This window comes from Xyrauchen texanus, chromosome 7 (assembly GCF_025860055.1).
Source record: "Xyrauchen texanus isolate HMW12.3.18 chromosome 7, RBS_HiC_50CHRs, whole genome shotgun sequence".
Lineage (NCBI taxonomy): Eukaryota > Metazoa > Chordata > Actinopteri > Cypriniformes > Catostomidae > Xyrauchen > Xyrauchen texanus.
The window spans coordinates 18196779-18218270 of NC_068282.1; the positions used below are offsets into that span (position 1 = coordinate 18196779).

At 40.0% G+C, this 21492-nt stretch overlaps 1 protein-coding gene across 2 annotated transcripts; it reads right to left on the minus strand.

Annotated features, from left to right (window-relative positions):
* Window positions 1–2532: 2532 nt before the first annotated feature.
* Window positions 2533–19292, minus strand: lnp1 (leukemia NUP98 fusion partner 1). Of its 2 annotated transcripts, none has more exons than XM_052130846.1 (4): window positions 18626–19292; window positions 15960–16190; window positions 3263–3361; window positions 2533–2869 (listed from the first exon to the last, which is right to left on the minus strand). In XM_052130846.1, exons 1-4 carry the CDS (start codon window positions 18779–18781, stop codon window positions 2717–2719), a joined length of 639 nt encoding a protein of 212 aa, XP_051986806.1. In that variant the 5' UTR covers window positions 18782–19292; the 3' UTR covers window positions 2533–2716. The 2 variants fall into 2 exon arrangements, with proteins under 2 accessions (XP_051986806.1, XP_051986805.1); XM_052130845.1 differs by having other exon boundaries at window positions 15948–16190.
* Window positions 19293–21492: the final 2200 nt, after the last annotated feature.

Consider the following 21492-nt stretch of genomic DNA (forward strand, 5'->3'; position numbering starts at 1 on the left):
CACCACCAGAATTGGGGGGAGTTTATATTTTTCATAGCGTCTTTTTCATGGGAACCTCCCATTCTATTCAGTGATTGGTTCATGGAGGTGAATAAAGACTTCATTGTGACCAAATTTGATTGGTTAACGTAACTGTCACTCAAGAGTTGGGCTCTATTCCACGTGTGCACTTATTGTGTACTGTACAACGAAAGATCTGAAGATGTACGTTATACTTTGAGCCCAGGTGTCTAACAAATTAAAAGTAGATAATGTTTTTATCTAATTTTTGCCAGTGTTTTGACACCTTTTAAAAATAGTGGCAAATAAGATACTGTAATTTGCGAGTTTATACTCACATTTGTTCACTGGGCAAGGACTGCAATTTTCCTATTGTTTCGACCCATTATTTAAATAGAATTTCGCTTACATTTTACCTTTATTATATCATGATTTCTGTTTTGTTGAGTTTTTGTTTCTTTTATGACGTAGGGCGGGATATAGAGGGAAGTTATACGTGCAGAAAGGCACGGTCTTCACAAGTGAGCTTGGCAACAGATACGTCTAATAACATCTTTCAGCCTGCATAATGTCCTCTTCATCTTTATTCCACATTTTACAGTATGCATCACTCACAGTCTAGACAACATTGTGGCACAAGTTAAAGGAAGGTACTATAGTCTATGAAAATATATATTACATTATAAAAGTAATACTTGCATTAAATTATAAAAGTAATACTTACAATGTTGGTATTTCATAATCTGTGAATATTTAATTAAAAGTATAATCTTACTACAAATTACATTTCTACAACTTCCCAATATAATATTTACAAATCTGATCATCAGGAATGGTCCACAATCCTCTGGGTTTTTTTTTTTTTTTTTTTTTGGCATGTGTAAGTTAATGGGATGAAGAGACAAAAAACAAAAAGGCTTAGTGGTCAGACACTTTAGCATGCACGGTTTTCAGTCCAACCAAACATCCTCATCCTTTGTCATCACAGAGGAGAAATTTGTTGTATTATAGATTTGATGACTGAACTACACTCACTGAGCACTTTATTAGGAACACTATGGCCCTAATAAAGTGCCCAATGTGTTCTTCTGCTGTTGTAGCCCATCCGCCTCTCAAGGTTGGATGTGTTGTGCATTCTGAGATGCTATTCTGCTTACTACAATTGTACAGAGTGGTTACCTGAGTTACCGTAGCCTTTCTGTCAGCTCGAACCAGTCTGGCCATTCTCTGTTAACCTCTCCCATCAACAAGGCATTTCCGTCCGCAGAACTGCTGCTCACTGGCAGTTTTTTTTGTTTTTGGCACCATTCTGAGTAAACTCTAGGGACACTTTTGAATGAAAATCCCAGGAGATCAGCAGTTACAGAAATACTCAAATCAGCCCATCTGGCACCAACAATCTTGGCATGGTGGAAATCACAGATATCACATTTTTCCCCATTCTGATGGTTGATGTGAACATTAACTGAAGCTTCTGACCCATATCTGCTTGATTTTATGCATTGTACTACTGCCACACAATTGGCTGATTAGATAATCACATGAATAAGTAGGTTTACAGGTGTTCCTAATAAAGTGCACAGTGAGTGGATTATTCTTATAATGTGGAACATAGTAATAATAAAGCATGAATAGGTGTGTCCAAACTTTTGACTGGTAGCGTGTGTGTCATAAATACTAACGGAAAATGCATGTCCCATTAAATATTCCTTTTTCAAATACAATAGGAGAAAAGATTATAAAAGAGTCTAACAATGTATACATAAAGCTAATTTCATGAAATGTTATGTCACCATGAAATATTATGCAGCCATGGGTGAGGCATGATGACACTTGCATGACAGCTACATGGATGAAAAACAGAGTCATGCATGCTGCCCTATGTTCCTCTGTGGGGCAGAAATTTGGACCACAATTGATTCCCAATACAATGGCTTAGTTAGCCACCAGCTAATTTCCATCAAGTGCATTTAACAAGCTATTGTATATTCACAACTGTGAGTGACATATGTCCCTGTCATATGACCTGTAAATCTAGGACATATTTACAATTAAAACAGCATTCATAGATATCCAGTTTTGCACGCAACAAGCTTACACCTTTTTAGTTGTGGTCCAAAATAGCGGTATACAATAAACAACAAAAATAATTTACATCACAAACAATAATAAATGAGAAATGTACATGATCCGTCCATGTTAACTCTGAAAACAAAAACAAAAAAATATAATGATTGACAGTTTACTAATACACAGGATATAATAACCATATTATGGTTCATATCATTCTTACCATAAGAAAACTGCAAACGAGAACTAAACATGACTTTTTTGTTGTTGTTGTTGTTGTAGCATTTATAAAATCAAATGTAATAATCCAAACATGACTTGGCATTCACCAAGTGGTTAAAACAGAGATTGAACTAGATCTTTGTATTGCTTTAATAATTTATACGTAGGGAAATAAATGATACATCTTTGGATCCTTTGTGTCTAAAATAATTATAAAAGAAAATGGCATGGCAAACATGGTGCAGTCTAGCCTGCAAACAAAAAGATTAGCAGGTAATTTGTTTAAGCATAAGTAGTATGGGGCTACACATATTCAAACTGACATTATAGTGAGGAAGAGATTTTTTATAATACACAGAGTGATTACTGTTTAGTTGATGTACTGTTGGTATGTATCCAGGCATAGCCACTACACTCAAAACAATCAACGCTGTCTGCGTAAAGAGAGTTGGCGACGGGGCAAACTATATTCCTCCTGTCCAGGGCAGAATGGAACCTCCTTCCCTCGATCACATGCAGCTGCAGAACTCCCACTACGTGGACGTGCACTGTGCTCTGGCCATTTTGCCTTCCCAATCTATAATCAGATACAGCAGGTTTAGTGTCATAGCTAGCACAAGAGCAGCAAGTAACCAGTGAAACTACATGCATTGCGGGAAGGGAAAAGTACCAATTTTTAAAACATCCTTGTTAATTTGGTGCCATGCATTAATTGCCATAAACCAATTGTTTGTAGAGTACAGAGAGCTTGTCTACTCTTGCAACCCCACCTGCATCAGCTAAGGAAGGGAAATAAAACTGGCCAAAGACCACTGACACATGCAAGATAATGATCATAAAACTACAGATGACGTGCAAAACAAAATACTATTGTATTTATTTATTTTTTACATCTGATGGCTTTGATTTATAATGCAATTGTTGCTGTTTTTAGGCAACAGAGGAGAGAACTGATGCATGATTTGTTTACCTGTTTATGGAAAGGATGGGCGCAGTGAAGTTCTTGGATGCCACTCCTTCCTTTCTGTAAATCTTCATGGCACATATGACATATACAATCTGCATCACCCTACAAATAAACAAGCCAAAATTATCTCAAATTTCTAATTATTTGGAAATGTAATAAGATAGAATAATATGTGCTATACAACAGTTACAATTCCATTTCTGAAAAAGTTGGGACAGTATGAAAATAAAACAATTAGTGATTTGGGATTTGTAAATTATATTCACCCTTTGCTATATTAAAAGCACTACAACTAAACATTATATGATGTTTTACCTTGTGAATGTCATTGTTTTTTTTAATGTCCAGTAATTTCAAAACAGATGATTGCAACACACTCCAAAAATGTTGGGACAGTCGAGTGTTTACCACTGTGAAACATCACCATATCTTCTGATAACACTTATTAAACATTTAGGCACTGAAGACACAAGTTTGTTAAGTTTAAAAAGTGGAATTTTCCCTCATTCATCCATTATGTAGGTCTTCAGCTGCACAATTTTACAGGGTCTTTATTGCTGTATTGTGTGCTTCATAATGCACCACATATTCTCAATAGGAGTTGGTCAGGACTCCAGGCAGGCTAATCTAGCACCCGGACTCTCTGCTTATTTGGCCTGTATGTGGTTTGAAGTTGTCCTGCTGAAAATGCCGGGACGTCCCAGGAAAAGATGGTGCTGGATGGCAGTATATGCTGCTCCAAAATTTTGACTTATCTGTTTGCATTAATGGTGCTCTCACAGATGTGTGAGTTACCCATGCCATGGGCACTAACACACCCCTGGCTCATTCAGACACTGGCTTTTGAACCTGATGCTGATAACAGCTTGGATGGTTCTTTTCCTCTTAAGTCCGGAGAACATGATGGTTGTCATTTTCAAAAACTATTTGAAATGTGGACTCATTAGACCAAAAAACTTGGTTTCACTGTTCTAATTTCCATCTAAGATGAGACCAAGCTCAGAGATGCTGGCAGTGTTTCTGGACAGTGTTGATGTAGGGCTTCTGCTTTGCATTGTATAATCTTAACTTCGCCATGTTGACTAACAAAGGTTTACTAAAGTAATCCCAAGCCCATGTTCATGATATCCATTACAGATGAATTATGTTTTTTAAGACAGTCATGTCTGAGGGATCAGATATCACGCGATTCAGAAGTGGTTTTCATCTTGCCCTTCATGCAATGAGATCTGACCATATTCCTTGAATCTATTAGCTATATTGTGCTCTGTAGTGGGTGAAATGCCCAAAATCCTTCTAATTTGTCTTTGGGTAACATTATTCTGAAAGTGCTGGATTATTTCTTGAAGCATCTTTTGGCAAATTGACAAGTCTCGAATTATACTTGCTCTTGAAGGACTAGGCGGTTGTTGGAGGCTCCTTATATACTATGATTATAACGATTGTTATTTCAACTTGTCAAATAGTCTTAAACTGCCCCTGTCTCAACTTTTTTGGAGCTTGTTGCATCTGATTTGAAATTACTGTACTTTAAAAAGAAAAAAAATGAAATTCACAAGGTGTGTGTGTGTGTGTGTGTGTGTGTAATGAGCAAGTTGAGTTCACGTTTAGAGAGACTGCACTGTCAGTCACTGTGACTGTTTAATTGACATCATCGGCTTGTCTCTCAGGCCCCATTTACATTTTGCATTAGCATGAATTTTCAGTGATCTAGGCCCGTATTCACAAACAAATCATAAGACTAAAAGTAGCAACTAATGCGGAAATTTAGGAGCAACTCTTAAAAATTAGAGGCATGTCATTTCTAATTTTAGGACTCGTAAGATTCTAATCTAAGAGTAATTCAAGAACCATTTTAACACTAAAGGTAGCTCCTAAACAAACAACAGTTTGAAGTCCTCCTGAAGACTTCTAACTCCATAAGAGTGACTCACAAATGATCCGAAGCATGGCTGCTGTCTTCAATCCACATTAAAAATGATATATTCTAATATTATTATGACATTGACCATTTAAAAAGGTATCGCCTGAATCACAATTTAGTCGATTAATTTTTATAATATCATATTATAATGTTGACATTGATCTTTAAAAAGGTAACGCCTGAATCGCAAGGGTGTTTTCATTATTTTAAACTTAGGATACGTGTACACGACAACGATGTACTAAAAACTGCATGACAAAAATTTGCGTTTTTGAAAAGCTTTGCATACAGACGACCGTTGCAACATCCCCGTTCACAGGGATCCGCGAAAACAACTAAAAATACTATATTATGCATGCCAGGACAGTAGTTGGTGATGTCACTTTGCAAAGAAACACTACACGCCTGTGATTCACATAAGCATTCTTCCACAGAGCAGTGAATACAAACAATGAAGATAGTGAAAGCATCAAGCAATTTTGTCTGGATGGACGATGAGGTTGCTTTATTACAACAAGCGACCCTGGACTATAAAGCACGCCACCTTTTTAATGACTCCAGCTGGTGATCTCATGTTGGTCTGTTCACCCTGGTGGTAAGAACGAAGTTCTCAAAGTTCATGCCTATAGACTGAACACGTAAAACGCCTGCGCATGATGTCATCATTTTCACAAATATGCGTTTTTGTGTGTTTACACAGAGATGTAACTGTGGTTCTGTGAATTCCGGATGACCAGTGTTAAGCACAGGCAGTGTTAAGCACAAATGGATAATCACATCTCCAGCTAGATAGGTTTAGAAAATATAATAACAAAGTCACGTCGTGACGTAGACCGAGCAAGAAAATAATCCGCAGTAGCTCGGTACTCTCGGAATGCTTTCTCGCACATTCCGAATGACAAAGGACTCCAGAATTCACAGAACCTGTTCTGTTTCATTCCTACTGACCGCTAGAAGCAATGTTAAGCACTAATGGATGACACATACCAACACAGTCACATTAACCTTGTAGAACCATGCAAATGTACATGGAGAATTACAGGTAGCAGCAGCACAGATATCTGCCAAGGATATGCAGCCCAAGATGAAGAGATCACCCTAGTAGAATGCAAGTATCACCTTCTGGTAAGGGTATTTGAGCCTTATCATATGCCAATTTTATCACTTCCACAATCCAGCACGACAAAGGCACACCCTTACGCACACCACCATCACAGACAAATAACTGATCTGTCTGTCTGAATGACGTGGTGTAATTAACATAAGACTTTAAAGCATGTATGGGGCACAGGAGATGTTCTCTCATATCCACATTGGATGGAGATGAGGGCAGATGAAAAGCATTCAGATTAGTATACTCATTCACTATTGTGGAATCAGTACTTTTGGAAGAAAGGTTGGATTAGGATGAAAAAGGACCCCTCAATCCTCTTGCAATCAGTGCAAAGACAACTCATTCACAGAGAGTGCATGGATCTCACTTACTCATTTAGCGGAAGCAACAGCTAACAGGAATGCTGTCTTTAAAGACACCCACTTAATATCTGCCTCACCCATTGTTTCGAATGGCAATGTACTAAGAAAGTCCCACAAACCAGCTTTAAGCACCTTGCCCCCTTCAAAAAATTGCAAACAAGATTATGAGACCCCACAGAAGAACCATCAATTGGGGCATGATGTGCAGATATGGCAATGACATACACCTTTAAAGTATAAGCTAATTTATTGTTGTACAACAAGTGTTGCAAAAAACTCAAGACCTTTGGCACAGTACAGTGAAACGGATCAATTCCCTGAGCTCCACACCATGAAGAGAATATTCTCCAATAAGCAGTGTAAAGCTGTCGCGTTGAAGCAGATCTGGCATTATCCACAGTAAAGACTATCAAAATCTGGATCACAATCAGTTAGAGGTGGGTTACCCCAGTGGCCAAACCCAAAGCTTAATGCGAAACGGATCCGGATGCAAAATGCGCCCATCCATTTGAGAGAGGAGATCTCTCCTGGTGGGAAGCTGCCATAGCTCGCCCTCTAACAGACTCAGAAGGAGAGGGAACCATGGTCTGGCCAGCCATCAATGCGCCACTAGAAGTATGAATGTTCTGTGTAGCATCTCCCATAACAGTGGAAAAGGATGGAATGCATACAACAGGCATTTTGGCCACTCATGGGCCAGAGCATCCTGTCCCAATGGACTTGAATTTTCGGTCCTCGCAAACCACCAACGGCAATGAGTCATTATTTCCGATGCAAACAAATCTACCTCTGCCTCGCCGAAGCACTGCCAGATCAACTGTACAACATCCAGGTGAAGCCTCCATTCTACAGGCTGTAGTAGATCCCTGGATAGAGTGTCTGCCACCTGACTGTTCGTTCCTGGCAGAAGAACCGCTCTTAATGACGCCAGTCGGTACTGAGACCATAAAAGGATCCGTCAAGTCAGTTGTAAGGACTTGAGAGACCTGGCTTGAGAGACCCTGGCCACCCTGATGATTCAGATGAAAAATCGTCGATGTGTTGTCCGGACAAGCACATTGCGGTCTACAAGGGCTGGTAAGAAATGTTGCAGGGCTGGTAAGAAATGTTGCAGTGCTAGAAACACTGCCTTAAATTCTAGAATGTTGATATGCTCCAAGGCTTCTATTTGCAACCAATGACCGCCAATACCCCTCTGGTTCCATGTTGCCCCCCCCATCCCGTCAGCAAAGCATCGGTTGTGACCACTTCCCTGCAAGAAGGAACAACTCCCATGGGCACCCCAGCTATCAAAAATGCTAACCTTTTCCAAGGTTTCAGCGCATGGACGCAAGAATGGGAGAACAATGTGGCGAGCGACAATGTGGCAGATATCGTGAGAGAGTCCAGTGTCATTCCGATAAAGGTTATGGACTGTGCTGGAACTAAATAATTCTTTGTCTCGTTCACCGTGAGTTCTAACTTTTGAATGTGCTCTAACAATATTTTGCTGTTGCATAGAGCATGCAGTTTTGTTGGGGAAAAAATCAACCAATCGTCCAAATAGGGCAGAATCCTCATGCGTCTGGACCAAAGAGGAGACAGAGCTTGGGAGCCAGGGACTGACCGAACTGTAGGACTTTGAACTGGTAAACTTGATCCTGAAAGCTGATTCTCAGGAACTTCCTGTGGTGTGGTGCAATAGGAACATGAAAGTAATCATATTTTAAATCTACACTTACAAACCAGTCTCCTTTCATTACAGACACGTCGGCAGTGTGCAACATGTGGAAAGGAAGAGAATTTAGGAACACGTTTAGATGTCGGAAATCAAAAACAGGATGAAAACCTGCCATTTTTCTTTGGAACGAGGAAGTATGTAGAGTAAAAACCTACCATCTGATTGAGGGGAAGAACCTTCTCTATTGCTCCTTTCTCTAACAAGGAACGGGGGGGGGCTTGTATTTGAAACTGCAGAGAATATCCCCTGCTCAAAGTTGCCAGAACCCATGGGTCGGACACTGATGTTTAAATGTTGTAGGGAGAAACGACCGACTGCAAGCCCAAGAACTTCAGGGCTTGTGGCTTCTGCCTTTAGCTCGGGGGCAGACAGGGGGGAAGGGGGGGGGGGTTCTGACGTTGAAAAGGGCTATGGCCCTGGGCATCTTCAGCGCCCTGAGGACGCTGTGGGGCCTGAGGTTGGGAAGCATTGTGGTGACGAAATAGCTGCTCTGGTATTGGATAGTGATGGTGCATTGGAGCTCCTAAAATTAGGTGCCCGTTGGACCTGAGTCAGCTGGCGGGAAGCTTCCTGGCGGGAAGCTTCCACCCTATTCTCCAATACCTCTGAGACAGGCCAAACAGAGGCCCAGGTATGATTGGCAGGTCCCTCAGAGTATTTTTACAGTCTTCAGGCAGCTTTGCCTGAACAAGCCACAACTGGCACCAGGCTATTAGCGGGGTTGCTGAAAGTGTACCCAGTTCGCAAGTCACATGAACCATGGCCAACAAAGCCATTTGTAGGAACTGAGGTACCGATGTGTCTACATTTGATGACCCTAATGTGGTGTTCAGGCAAGAAGCAGCTGGGCAGTATTCTCTGCTCGAGTTAAATAGACCACTGATTCATAAGCCTTCTTATATAAAGTGTCAGTACGTCCACACTGTGTGCGTGGAGACTGCACATTGCCTCTTAAAGCCTCATCCGGTGAAACTACTAAAGCTTCCACCCATTGTTTGATTTCCGGAGCCCACCACACACCTATGGAGTCGGCCTCAGCCAATGAAGCTAGGGAACAGGCCATCTTTGATCTCCTTTTAGGCACATTGTAACCTGTCAGAGCACTTGAAAACTGAAACAAAGTCTTTACACGGTGGCATGGCAAATGCATTTGTATGCATATGAAGTTTGCTTGAAAAACACATTAGTCTGAATGAGTCGGACAGGCGACTTGTCCAGTCCCAAATGGGTCACTGCCATCTGAAGAACTGTCAAAGTGTCATCCGCAGAGGATGGGCCCATCCCGGGTGAATAAGCCGAAACCCCTGCTCAAGCCACCTGTAACAGACAGCCTGGAAAAAACATCCTGAGAAGGAGAATTTATAACAGTATCAACCAACTCCTCATCATGAAAATGTGAATTTGAGGCACTCATGGAAAGAACAACCAAATCAATATTATGTGGAGGCTGGAAGTCACCCTCTTCCACTGCCGTGTTCCCAGAGGACGCAGACAACTTGGAGTGCTTGAAGAAGACATTTAATTTCTGCCATTTCTGATGACAGATTATCAACAGTCTTCTACAGCAAATGTTCAGAATTGTCGGTTTGCGGAACAGATTTCTTCTTCGCCTGCGGAGCACCATCTGCTGCCAACACACAGCGCTTCTTAGCGCACCGTAGGGCTGATTCATGCCTGTAAGAGGCTAATAGGTGAGCGAGGATCTAACTCGGCGAGGCAAAACTGTCTGTCTGACATAGGCAGCATACAGTACTACAGTGCAAAGACGGATCCGTAAAAAGCTTCTCTTAAACGCTGGATGCCTGAACACGATGGGCATGTTCAGACACAGCTTCCAACCTGGTGAGAAGTCTGTGACAATGGAGCTGTGAGCCATTTGTCAGCTGATTACAGCACACCCTTGGTTAGGACCATAGGGAATCAGACAGCCAAGATATAATCTATAAAACTTGGAATATCAATTATATCTTCGGATAGATCTGAAAATAGTACGTTGTGAACGACAAGCAAGCCAGAGAAACACGAGAACAAAATAACCAACTTTCGGATAGCACCGTATGGCCCATAATAAGTTATCACTGGAAATAATCAGGTAATGGCAGATTAATCGATAAATAATGTAGGTTACGGGGCAAGCATTACCTTAGCGTGGTCAGATACCAGCCATCGGATAGTACAGCGAAGTGCAGAACTAACAGAACTAATCCGAAATTTAAATAATATACACTCACGAAAGATGAAGTTCTGTCCAGATGAATATTGACCAGCGTGCTGTCACAGCTTGAGAGGGCGAGTCCTCTCTACTCAGGTAAGCTGCACAGAACAGCGTCTAGAAACAACCTATCATTGAGCGAGAAAGCGAAAGAGGCTGAGTACTGAGCTACTGCGGATTATATTCTTGCTCGGTCTATGTCACGACGTGACTTTATTGTCTCGACCTGTATTTTGATGCTGTTGACGGGATGCAAGCTCATTCATTACATCAACACAGGATGAAGAAATGTTAATCAACCGAAAAATCAATCAATCATCATATATATATATATGTATGTAAGCGCGAGCACGAGGTGATCGACTGTGTTCCACGAATGCTACAGGGACCTTGAATAATGTATAACATGTGAGAAAGGGCAGCCGGTGGAGTTTCTGGTGCTCTCCTAGGGTATGATGGTGCCCCCCTAGGGAGTTGGTGCCCTATGCAGACTGCGTAATATGGGTATAGGGAGCAGCATTACTGAGGTAGCCTAATGGTATTTTTCTGAAAATGATTAGTCGAATGGCATATTAGTTTCAACAAAACCAAACTGGCTTTGGCTGAACTTGACAGCACCTTCAGTTTATGTCACTATTCTATAAAAGACTAATTTAATTTATATCACTGAAAGAGATGCGACCTCTCCCATTATAATTAATAAATCTGTCTGCACTACAGACGCGCGTTGTTGGAAATACGGTAGCAATCGTGCATTATTATTTGATGAACTTACAACACAATACATGGAGTGGACTTTTTATCTGACTTGTTACTTGTCTGAGGTAATGGCATTTCAATGTTCCAGGGCTAAATCAAAACTGCATTTTTTGGTTCCTTGAAGGGCACTCCTGCTGTAGGGGACGCCAATAAAACGTTCATTCAAAACGAAAGTGAGAAAATAAATATTTTCTCAGAGGGCCCTTCCACAAGACTGTTAGCAAAGGATACATTCATACAGTAATGCCTTGTTACCCACTTCAAGGGCTTTGCAGTGCGCAGTGAGAATAGGGCATAGGGACGATCACTTGCGATTGGTATCCACTCCAATCCGCTGAAGCGAGCGCTCTTAAAGTCACCTCCACTTTTCTTTAATACGCCCACGATTTACAAAGAAATCACATTAATAACACATTATTGCTGTTATTGTGAGATGATGACGAGATTTTCATTTTGTTTTATTTAACTATTTTAATTTAATTCTTAAAATGTCTCCCCTTTTCCTGGATGACCAAAAGGGCACCTTTAGTTTTGTGAACAAAAGGGGCAGGAGGTTGTGCCCATGCTGCCCCCGTTCTGTGCACATCAGTGGGATCATGGATGCCACATTCAGTGGTGGTCAGGGACTGATTCTGACCACATTTAAGAAAGGTGTAAATGCAAATATGTTTTCGTTATCCAGATCCAACTACATAATTATTTACGTGATGAGGTTAAGCTACAGTCATCCGTTGTTAAAGTGCTGTAGTGTTTTCTTGCCTTTTTCTGTTTGTTCTGCCATTATAATGTGAAGAACACAACCACCATCTTGCAATCTTGACACCCAAACAATATATAATATCTCATTAATACTTTATAATGTCTAATTTCTCACCTCAAATACCCACTCGCTCGCATCTCTCTCCTGTTTTCTAATCACTGTGTGGCTCGTGTGACCTTCACATGAAACCAGGCTTTACTTTCGCGTTTCAGATGCAAAGCATATTTGGCTATTAAAAAGCTGCCAAAAAAAAAATTAAATGAAGGAAACTGACTGTCAAGGTGAGGGAAAGCATTTGAATTATCTACCAATGTTTTTCAAATTCACTAAAGCACAGAGAATTCAGTTAGCACAGCCTATGATGTAATAAGTAAGTAGCGTTTTCCAGCTGAGACAAATTTGATTGCAAGGTGTAAATGCAATCCAGCTAAAGAATATCCAGATACTATACAGATATGAAATGCACGTTAATGCAAGATGTAAATGGGTACTCACTCTTGCTGGTATTACTGCTACACTACAGCTGAGGAATACAGTTAAACGAACAGCTTCAGCATTACTGCCGATCACAGTTAAAAGTAGCAGTGGACGGAGTAATCACACACACTCAGGGTTTTAATAAATGCTACTACATCAATTTAAACAATGTTGTGGTTTGACAAGCTTATTACGTAATGACTTATTATGTAACCTTATAATTTGTAGCAAGTTGTTTCATGTATGTGTGAAGAAATCTTCTTTCAAATTATGTCTTTAAAGGTCTGAAACAGAAACATAATAATTAGCCTATACCATTAGAAAGCTGGAAATGTCCTTTTTACTTGTGTAATGTGTTTCTTGTTAAAAGTGACTCAAAATGATTGTGCAGGTCTCAGATGTTATGCACCAAAATTCTTCTTTCGGCTGCTTCGCGTGGACCATCTGTGATCCGCATTATTTGACTTGGCACAGGTTTTACTGATGGGACTTTCACCAGTTTTGGGTAAGTTACTCTAAAAAATTAATTAATCAAAAACTTATAATTACATCTTCTACAGTGTAATTAGATTACTGTACTAATTACTCTGTCTGAAAAGTAATTGCATTACATATTATTCATTACTTTCTAAATCCCTTATCAACCTCAACCAGATGAAAAATAAAAGGATATACATGAAATTGTTCTTTTAATTCTTTCAGATAAATCATATAAAATTAAATAAATTATTAATTAATTGGCCAAATAATTTAAAGGGTCTGCATTTAATTAGAAAACCTACATTTTAACATTTATGAATTTACATTTTAAATTCACTATTGTTTTATATAGAATTGTTCTATAGTCTATAGAGTATTTAACACAATTACATCAGGAGTAACTGTAATTAAATTACTGAAAAATTTAATTTTTCAAAAAAATTAAAGAAAAAAAAAGAGTAATCCCATACTTAAAACTAAAAAGTCAATTAAAAACAGTAACTAATTACTTAGTAATGCATTACACCCAACACTGACTCTCATTCACACCTATAGAGCAATTTTAGAGTCCCCAATTCACTTAACCTGCATGTTTTTGTACTTGTGGGCAGGGGCGAAAATTTCATCAAAATGTTGGGGGGGACAATAAACATAACAATTCTCAAGAGCAATTTTTGAAGGGGACACCAAGGGGTTTTTTGTTGTTGCCCCGTTTGCATTTGTATTATTTTTATTTCTTAAACAATTATTTTAAGAATATATCATTATATTGTTTACAATAAACATATTTTAATGATATTTTAGGGGGGAATCAACCCTCAGATGGGGGGGTCCTGACCCCCCCGCGATTTCCGCATATGCTTGTGGGGGAAACTGGAGCACCTGGAGGAAACCCACACTATACAGAACATGAAAACTCTGCACAGAATAGCCTAATTGAGCCAGGACTCAAACCCAGGACCTTATTGCTGTGAGATGACAGTGCCAACCACTGAGCCACCGTGCCACCCAGATGTTATGCACCAACAATGATTTTTAACCTGAATTGTCAATATGCTTGGGTCTCATGAATTTAGGGTTAAATCTTTGCTAGTGCTGGAAATTTTCTTCTTCTTCTTTTTTTTCTTTGCTCAACAGGAATATTCTCAGTTCGAGGTAGGCTGGTTGAAGTATTTTAAGTATTTTCTTAAAAACTGTTATTTTAAAAACTAATATTAAAAACAAATTTTAATAACCCTAGTACAGTCGCGATTGTTTGCTGGTGACCCGAGTTGGAATCAGGCTTGTGTCATTCCCTACTCTTCATGATATTATTTCCTGTCACTTCTGCACTCTCCTGTCACAAAGGCCTAAAATAAAATAAAATAAGATCATTTTTTCCTTAACTTTGATTGATGTTGAATTAAAATATGTTTAAATGCCTCAAGCTTTAACAGAATGTGGTATTGTATGGTGAAGATCATTATTATGCCATCACTAGAGTAAAAGTTTTTTTTTTTCAGCTGTCCAGTCAAATCAAGGCTATCTGAACTGCCAATAATGAATGGGAGACAATTACTACAGTATTAAGGTTTAACCCTCACAAGTCTAAACAATATGCATATACACATATACATAAAATATGGGTGAATTTTGTGGGACTTCAGATTACAATGGTGGTCTATAAGCGGCTGCATATAGCCCTGCGACCACCAGAGGGCCCCCTAGCATTGGATTAGTATAGACGAAAAAAGTATTATTTGCAGTTAAAAAATTGTAAATAGCACTGGTCAGCTATCGGAGATTCATTTATTTTAAATAAAATAGAACACAAAAGGTGTAAAGTGTCTAACCACATCTTTTTCTCTACGTTTTGGCCTTTCCTCCACACTAAAACGATATTTTTGACAGCGAAAACTGAGTTTTTCAAAAATGTTCTCCCAAGTGGATAAATTTGAAAATTATGTCTTTGCATTGTAGTGTCATATTTGTTGTAATGTGATGCAGTCATGTGATCCATTCAATTCAAAACAATCAAGATGGCGGCCCATGTTGTAGCGGCATTGTTGTGCCTGCTGTTCACTTTGAATGCTATGTTAAAGATAAATGTTACTTTATACAACCTGCACATTGCATTGCAAGGGAAGTTTGATTGAAATTGAATTTTCATATATTTCAGTGTGGATGAGCAACTTTTGGAAAATGCTTGAAAATGGCAGTGTGGACAGAGAGCACTAAAATGCCATTTTGATGTTGAGTGTGTTAGGCTACGTGTACCTTTAAGTAGGAGGGCCCCATTTTGCCCCCAAAATGCTAGGCTGGACCTGCAGCAATAGACTGTGCAAACAAAAATGTTTCCACGATCACATTCTTCGATCAGCCAGTCAAAAGATGTACTTTCTGCCTGTCAGTCATTTTGCATGTTCTCAGGCCCTGTTTCCACCCTCTATTAATATGCATTTCTGGTGATCCAATATCAAGTTGTTAGTGCTAAATACAGGTGGAAATCTCTCTCTCGCTCTCTCTCTCTCTCTCTCTCTCTCTCTCTCTCTACACACACACACACACACACACACACACACACACACACATGCGCATACACATGTCCTTGTTACTCAAATAGCTTGTTAGAAATGAGTAAGACATAGCCCAAGCATCAGTTCTAAAGTGACACATTTGGGGTTTTAGCAATGGCAGATCCAGATCCATGGCATAAAGTAGTTTCACAAATGGCTGGAAATTGACATAAATCTATATAAGTATAAAAGTAATATCACACTTGCAGTCATACTATCTTGTTCCTGTACTGTTGTGATTACCTGCAGAACGTGGCACATACGGCCATAACAGCACTCTTGCTTGTGTGATATTGCTTCAATATCATTTGATATGATGACCCACCATTGGTATCACCTTCTGGTTGTGGAAACGCAGTCTCTTCTCTAAGGACTCTGAGAGCTCTGGAATAGTGGTGATGTGACATTCAGATCCTCCCACTTTGGCTCGGCTGATTTCGTCTGAAGATACACGGCGGGCACGAGGGTGGGAGCGCACATCCTTCTCCTCATGGGTCTTTGGGTGGATGGGGGCAGGAGGCATAGTGTTGGTGTGGAACTGATTCAACTGCATGGCCTCTAGCTGAGACTTTTAAGTTTAGCAAAAGAGAGAAAGAAGAGGAGAAAAACCAAGAAGAGGAATGGGATAGAAAGAATAGTTAAGCTACTAATCATCTACTTCATAATCATAATTAGCAAATTTAAATCGTCATTACACACTGAATGTTAGTCAGTCAGCCATTATCAGAAAATAAACCCAGACAGGATGACGAGGACTTCAAAGTGGAAGGGGCTTTATTTTGCAACAATGAACAATTGACTGCAGCCAGTAATGGAGTGCAATAGTCTGGTTCCGGAAGCAAATATCCCATTCACTCCAAGCCATCAGTCTGAATTATTTCAACTTCATAATGTATATATTGGTACACATTGGTACACAGTTCTTTTTTGGTTGTTGGCAGATAGGATGTTCCAAGCTTCTTGGAGAATTTGCCAAAGTTCTTCTATCTATTTTGGCTGTCTGAATTGCTTCTGTCTCTTCATACATTTAAAATGTTTAATGTTTAACACACACACACACACACACACACACACACACACACACACACACACACACACACACACACACACAACAGCGATTCTGTGTCAGTGGTTTATTGATGGAAATGACCTCTAAACCATAATTTTATGTACAAAACAAACCCAGATGGGAGAAATAACTGGAATGCCCAATTCCCAATGCACTCTAAGTCCTCGTGGTGGCATAGTGACTCATTCAATCCAGGTGGCAGAGGACAAATCTCAGTTGCCTTGAATCTCTGCATTACTGTGGAGACATAGCGTGTGTGGAGGCTGGTGCTATTCTCCACAGCATCCACGCACAACTCACCATGTGCCCCACCGAGAGTGAGAACCAGACATTATACTGACCACGAGGAGATTACCCCATGTGTCTCTACCCTCCATAGCAACCGGGCCAATGTGGTTGCTTAGAAGACCTGGCTGGAGTCACTCAGCACACCCTGGATTCGAACTCGCAACTCCAGGGGTGGCAATCAGCATCTCTACTCACTGAGCTACCCAGGCCTCCTTTTTTTAAGTAATGAAAGTCAGTTTTACATGGTTCCTCTGTGGCAGCTGATTTTGTATCCGATGAGAAAGGCGGCAGGCGGCTGAATGGATCGAGACGACCCGCACTGTTTATGTTTACTGTCTAGGGGAAAACTTGAATGTGTCAAACAATAATGACAATTGCGAAAACTGGCATGACATAGTATTCTGTGTTTTCTTGGCATGTTTCAGAAGATGAAAGACAAACAGATATGGTTGGCGACATTTCCACAGTTTTCGTCCAGTCACTGTTATTGTAAACGGTACAGCGACTCTCTCATATATGGGTTCTTCTCTTTTATAAAATTGTACATCTTCCTTCCCTTACTTTCTTCGTGAATTTTCTGTGAACAGTTTTGGATAACTATTAATCTTCGGGTGATTTCTGCTATTCACTACTTGGGCTGTAGTACAGGTATGCTGTTTACAATTATAACTTAATTGCCATGATGAGATAACAGTGTAAGGTACGTGAATTTATAAAACGATAAGTTTAACATTTTTGCCTTTAAACCCTCAAAACAATTGGCCCCATTCTCTTCCATTATAAGTGAATTGCTTTTCTTTCTTTTTTTTAAGAAAAGAAGGGATGCATTGGAAATATTTTGTGGCAATCATCATTATGCCACAAATGCTGTCAATTGAGCTTAAATTTGTAACCCGGAATATTCCTTTAATATGTAAACTCTGTGTATAGTGTGTATACATGTAAGAGGGCTGTAGTGTTCTGATGTGTGGGAGAAGAGAACCAATTTCTGATGGGTCACCACCTCTAATCAGTGCACAAGCTACACTTCCTGTTTTCACAGTGGTTCTCTTCCAAATGCCAATATGCAATGTGTTGCTCATCTTTGTTTAAAAGACACAACACAAATACCATAAACCATAACAGTAGCCCCATGATAATACTGTGGCAATAAAACCATAATAGTATAGCAATAGCAACTCAAATGCCATAAATAAACAACAGTAGCCCCCATTCATACCTTACAATCTGGTTTATGCTAATAGATTTGTTTGTTCTGAAATGCTACTCCATATTGCATGTTAAAGGGATAAATCACAGAGAAATGACAATTCAGTCAACATTTACTCACCCTCATGTTGTTTCAAACTCATATGACGTTTTTTCTTCCGTGGAACACTAAGGAGATTTTAGGCAGAATGACAGTCTCAGTCACCATTCACATTCTTTGTACTAAGAAAAGATTATTTGAAAGTGAATGGAGACACTGACCAACACACTGGCTAATATTTCCTTTTGTGTTTCAATTAAGAAAAAAGTAATACAGGTTTGAAACAACAATTGAGTACATTTTGACATAATTTTCATTTTTGGTGAACTATCCCTTTAGATGTCACTTTTGAAAGAATTTGTGAAAGATCATTCAACATGTATGATCACTAACTTACCATGCAGGGTAAAGAGGCACGCCTGTCAACTTTGTTGCGTGATGGCCTCCTGAAGCTCCTCTTCCGTTCCTTGGCCTGCTCCTCCCTTACTCCATGCCCCCAGTAACTGCTCATCCATTTGGTGAAGTTCCCATCATCATCATCTTCATTGTCCATAAAGATCGAGGGAAGCAGCCGAAGAGACAGCTTGGGGGCCGGTGTGTGGAGCTCTCTGTGAGGCTCCCGTCTCCTAGAAAGAAAGAAATTTACCAGGATATAGACGGCGTAAGATGATCCTAGTCTTGCAGCCGGCTCAGGCAGGGATGCTTCAGCGGTTGATGTCCTGAAGCTGCTGTCCTGTTGAAATTAGGAACTCTCTCTTGGAACTGTGAGAAGTCCAGACCCTAGCCAACGGGCTGAGCTTGGCTGGACTTGGCTGAGCAGTGCGGTACGTTGTAATTGGATTCCTCCAGTTAGGTGCTCACAATGTGTGGGTTTTGTTGATCTAAGCCGACCCAAAAATACACATGCACAGCTTTTGTCCAGGTCTTTGAATAAGTGAACCCCCTGTAATCTATTTAACATCACAGTGGGAGGAGGGTTGGTAGGGAATATGGGTGGGAGAGAGGTATAGGAGAGAGGGCTAGATAAATAGAGATGAGTGTGTGTGTGTGTGTGTGTGTGTGTGAGAGAGAGAGAGAGAGAGAGAGAGAGAGAGACAGAGGATGTTGTTTTTTGGGTTGGTGCTCTGCTTTTAATCTTTCCATTACAGAGTGATGGGCCAGGGGGTGGGAGAGTGGGCTATATGGGCAGTCACACACACACACTGTGCAACTCCAACTCTCCCAAACTTTCCACTCACTGAACACATCAAACCTATCAATAATTATGGACTGCAGCAGTGAGGACCAGTTTGTGTTAGAGAGTTGGTGTGAGTGTGTATTTATGGTTCAGTACTGTCTAACAATGTGTAAAGACAGTGCCAATAGATGCAGATGGCATCTATGAAGAGCAACGGCTACATATTGTTCTGATCATAATAAATGCTTTGTAGTATAACCATTGCACTTAGCCACAGTAATATGATTTGTATTGCAGTCATTTAATAAACAATCCTCAATATTTATAACAGTATCCCAAATACAATGCATTATAGTCTATTATGACTGCCTACAGCACAGCCACACTAAATATGCTTGCACCAAGCACAGACACAGTTTTTAAAAACAATCACAAATAAGCCATGCATCCTTAATGTTGTAGATGTTCTCTCATAATTTAGTACATGCTGGGTAAATAGCCTCTTTTCCTTTGTAGCCAATGTATTTTGAGCTGACCCCATTTTGTAGAATATGACAAACCTCCTCCTTCAGAAAGCAGAAATCTGGGGCACGCAGCAACCACCCCCCAAGCCTTGTCTACTGTCCTGCTCCGGTTGTCCCTACCGTTGGCCTCTGGGGCAACACAGTGTACAGTATGAGAGGTCAATGATGGTGAAAATGCATAACACTTGTGGCCATGTTTCTTTGATCATTGTCCTTTATGTGAATTCATTTTGAATTCTGGGTCACTATGCCTATTTATTTATTTTATTAGAAATATTACATGCATTAGATATTTGGCATGCACATATACAATTTTATTGATATAGGAATTAATAAAAAATGAAGATTCACACTGATGAACTGGTTTTGCTTCAGGGACCAATTTTGACATCTGTTAACATCTGTTTAACATCAATTGAACATCTGGTAAAGACCAAACACTGTACCAAAGTTGTGTATTATCCAAAAGAAACAAAATATAATTAAACTCAAACATGAAATGAATTAACATGAATTTAAAACTATTAAAAGTATTTTTCACCCCAAAACGAAAATTCTCTCATCATTTACTCACCCTCATGCCATCCCGGATATGTATGAATTTCTTCTGCTGAACACAAAGATTTTTTGAAGAAACTCTCAGCTTTTTTGGTCCTTTTAATGCAAGTAAATGGTGGCCAGAAATCTAAAAGTCCAAAAAGCAGATAAAAGCAGCATAAAAGTAATCCATCTGACTCCAGTGGTTGAATCCATGTCTTCAGAAGCAATATGATAGGTGTGGGTAAGAAACAGATAAATATTTAAGTCCTTTTTTTTTTACACTAAATCACCACTTTCACTTTTAGATGTGAAAGTGAAACTAAACAGGCGCTACATGTGACTTTCAGATGTGAAAGTGAAAGTAGAGGTTTATAGAAAAAAGTACTTAAATATTGATCATTTTTTTTACCCACACTTATCATATTGCTTTTGAAGATCATTTAGCTCTAAAATACTTGTATAAAGCATCTTGGTTACAGATGAAACCTCGAAGCTCTATAGAGGGGAAACCGAACAGTGGAAATGCATCATACGAGATTACCGAGGGGGAATCACTACGTGAGCCCAAGTACGCAGGCTCACCTGAAAGTACTAACATGAGTACTAACAGTGCTTAAGAAATTAAAGAGGCGTCCAGTGTTCACCAGTTATGGGGAACTGTTGTGGACAAGATAGCGCACGTTATCAGCTTGAAAGGGGAAAGGCGCAAATGCAAGCGATACACCCATTTGGCTGCCCGACCTACCTGTTGTTACCCCGTAACAATCGGGTCGAACCCGGTTCTATGCGGAGGTTGTAGAACCCCACAAAAGTATTGGGTGTAGCCCAACCCTCTGCTCTGCATATGTCTGTTAGAGTGGTGTCCCTTGCCAGTGCCCAGGAGGACGCAACACCTCTAGTGGAGTGTGCCCGGACTCTCAAGGGGCACGGCAGGTCTTGTGATTGGTAAGCCAAGGAAATGGCATCCACAATCCAATGGTCCATCCTCTGTTTGGAGACAGCTTTCCCCTTCTGCTGTCCTCC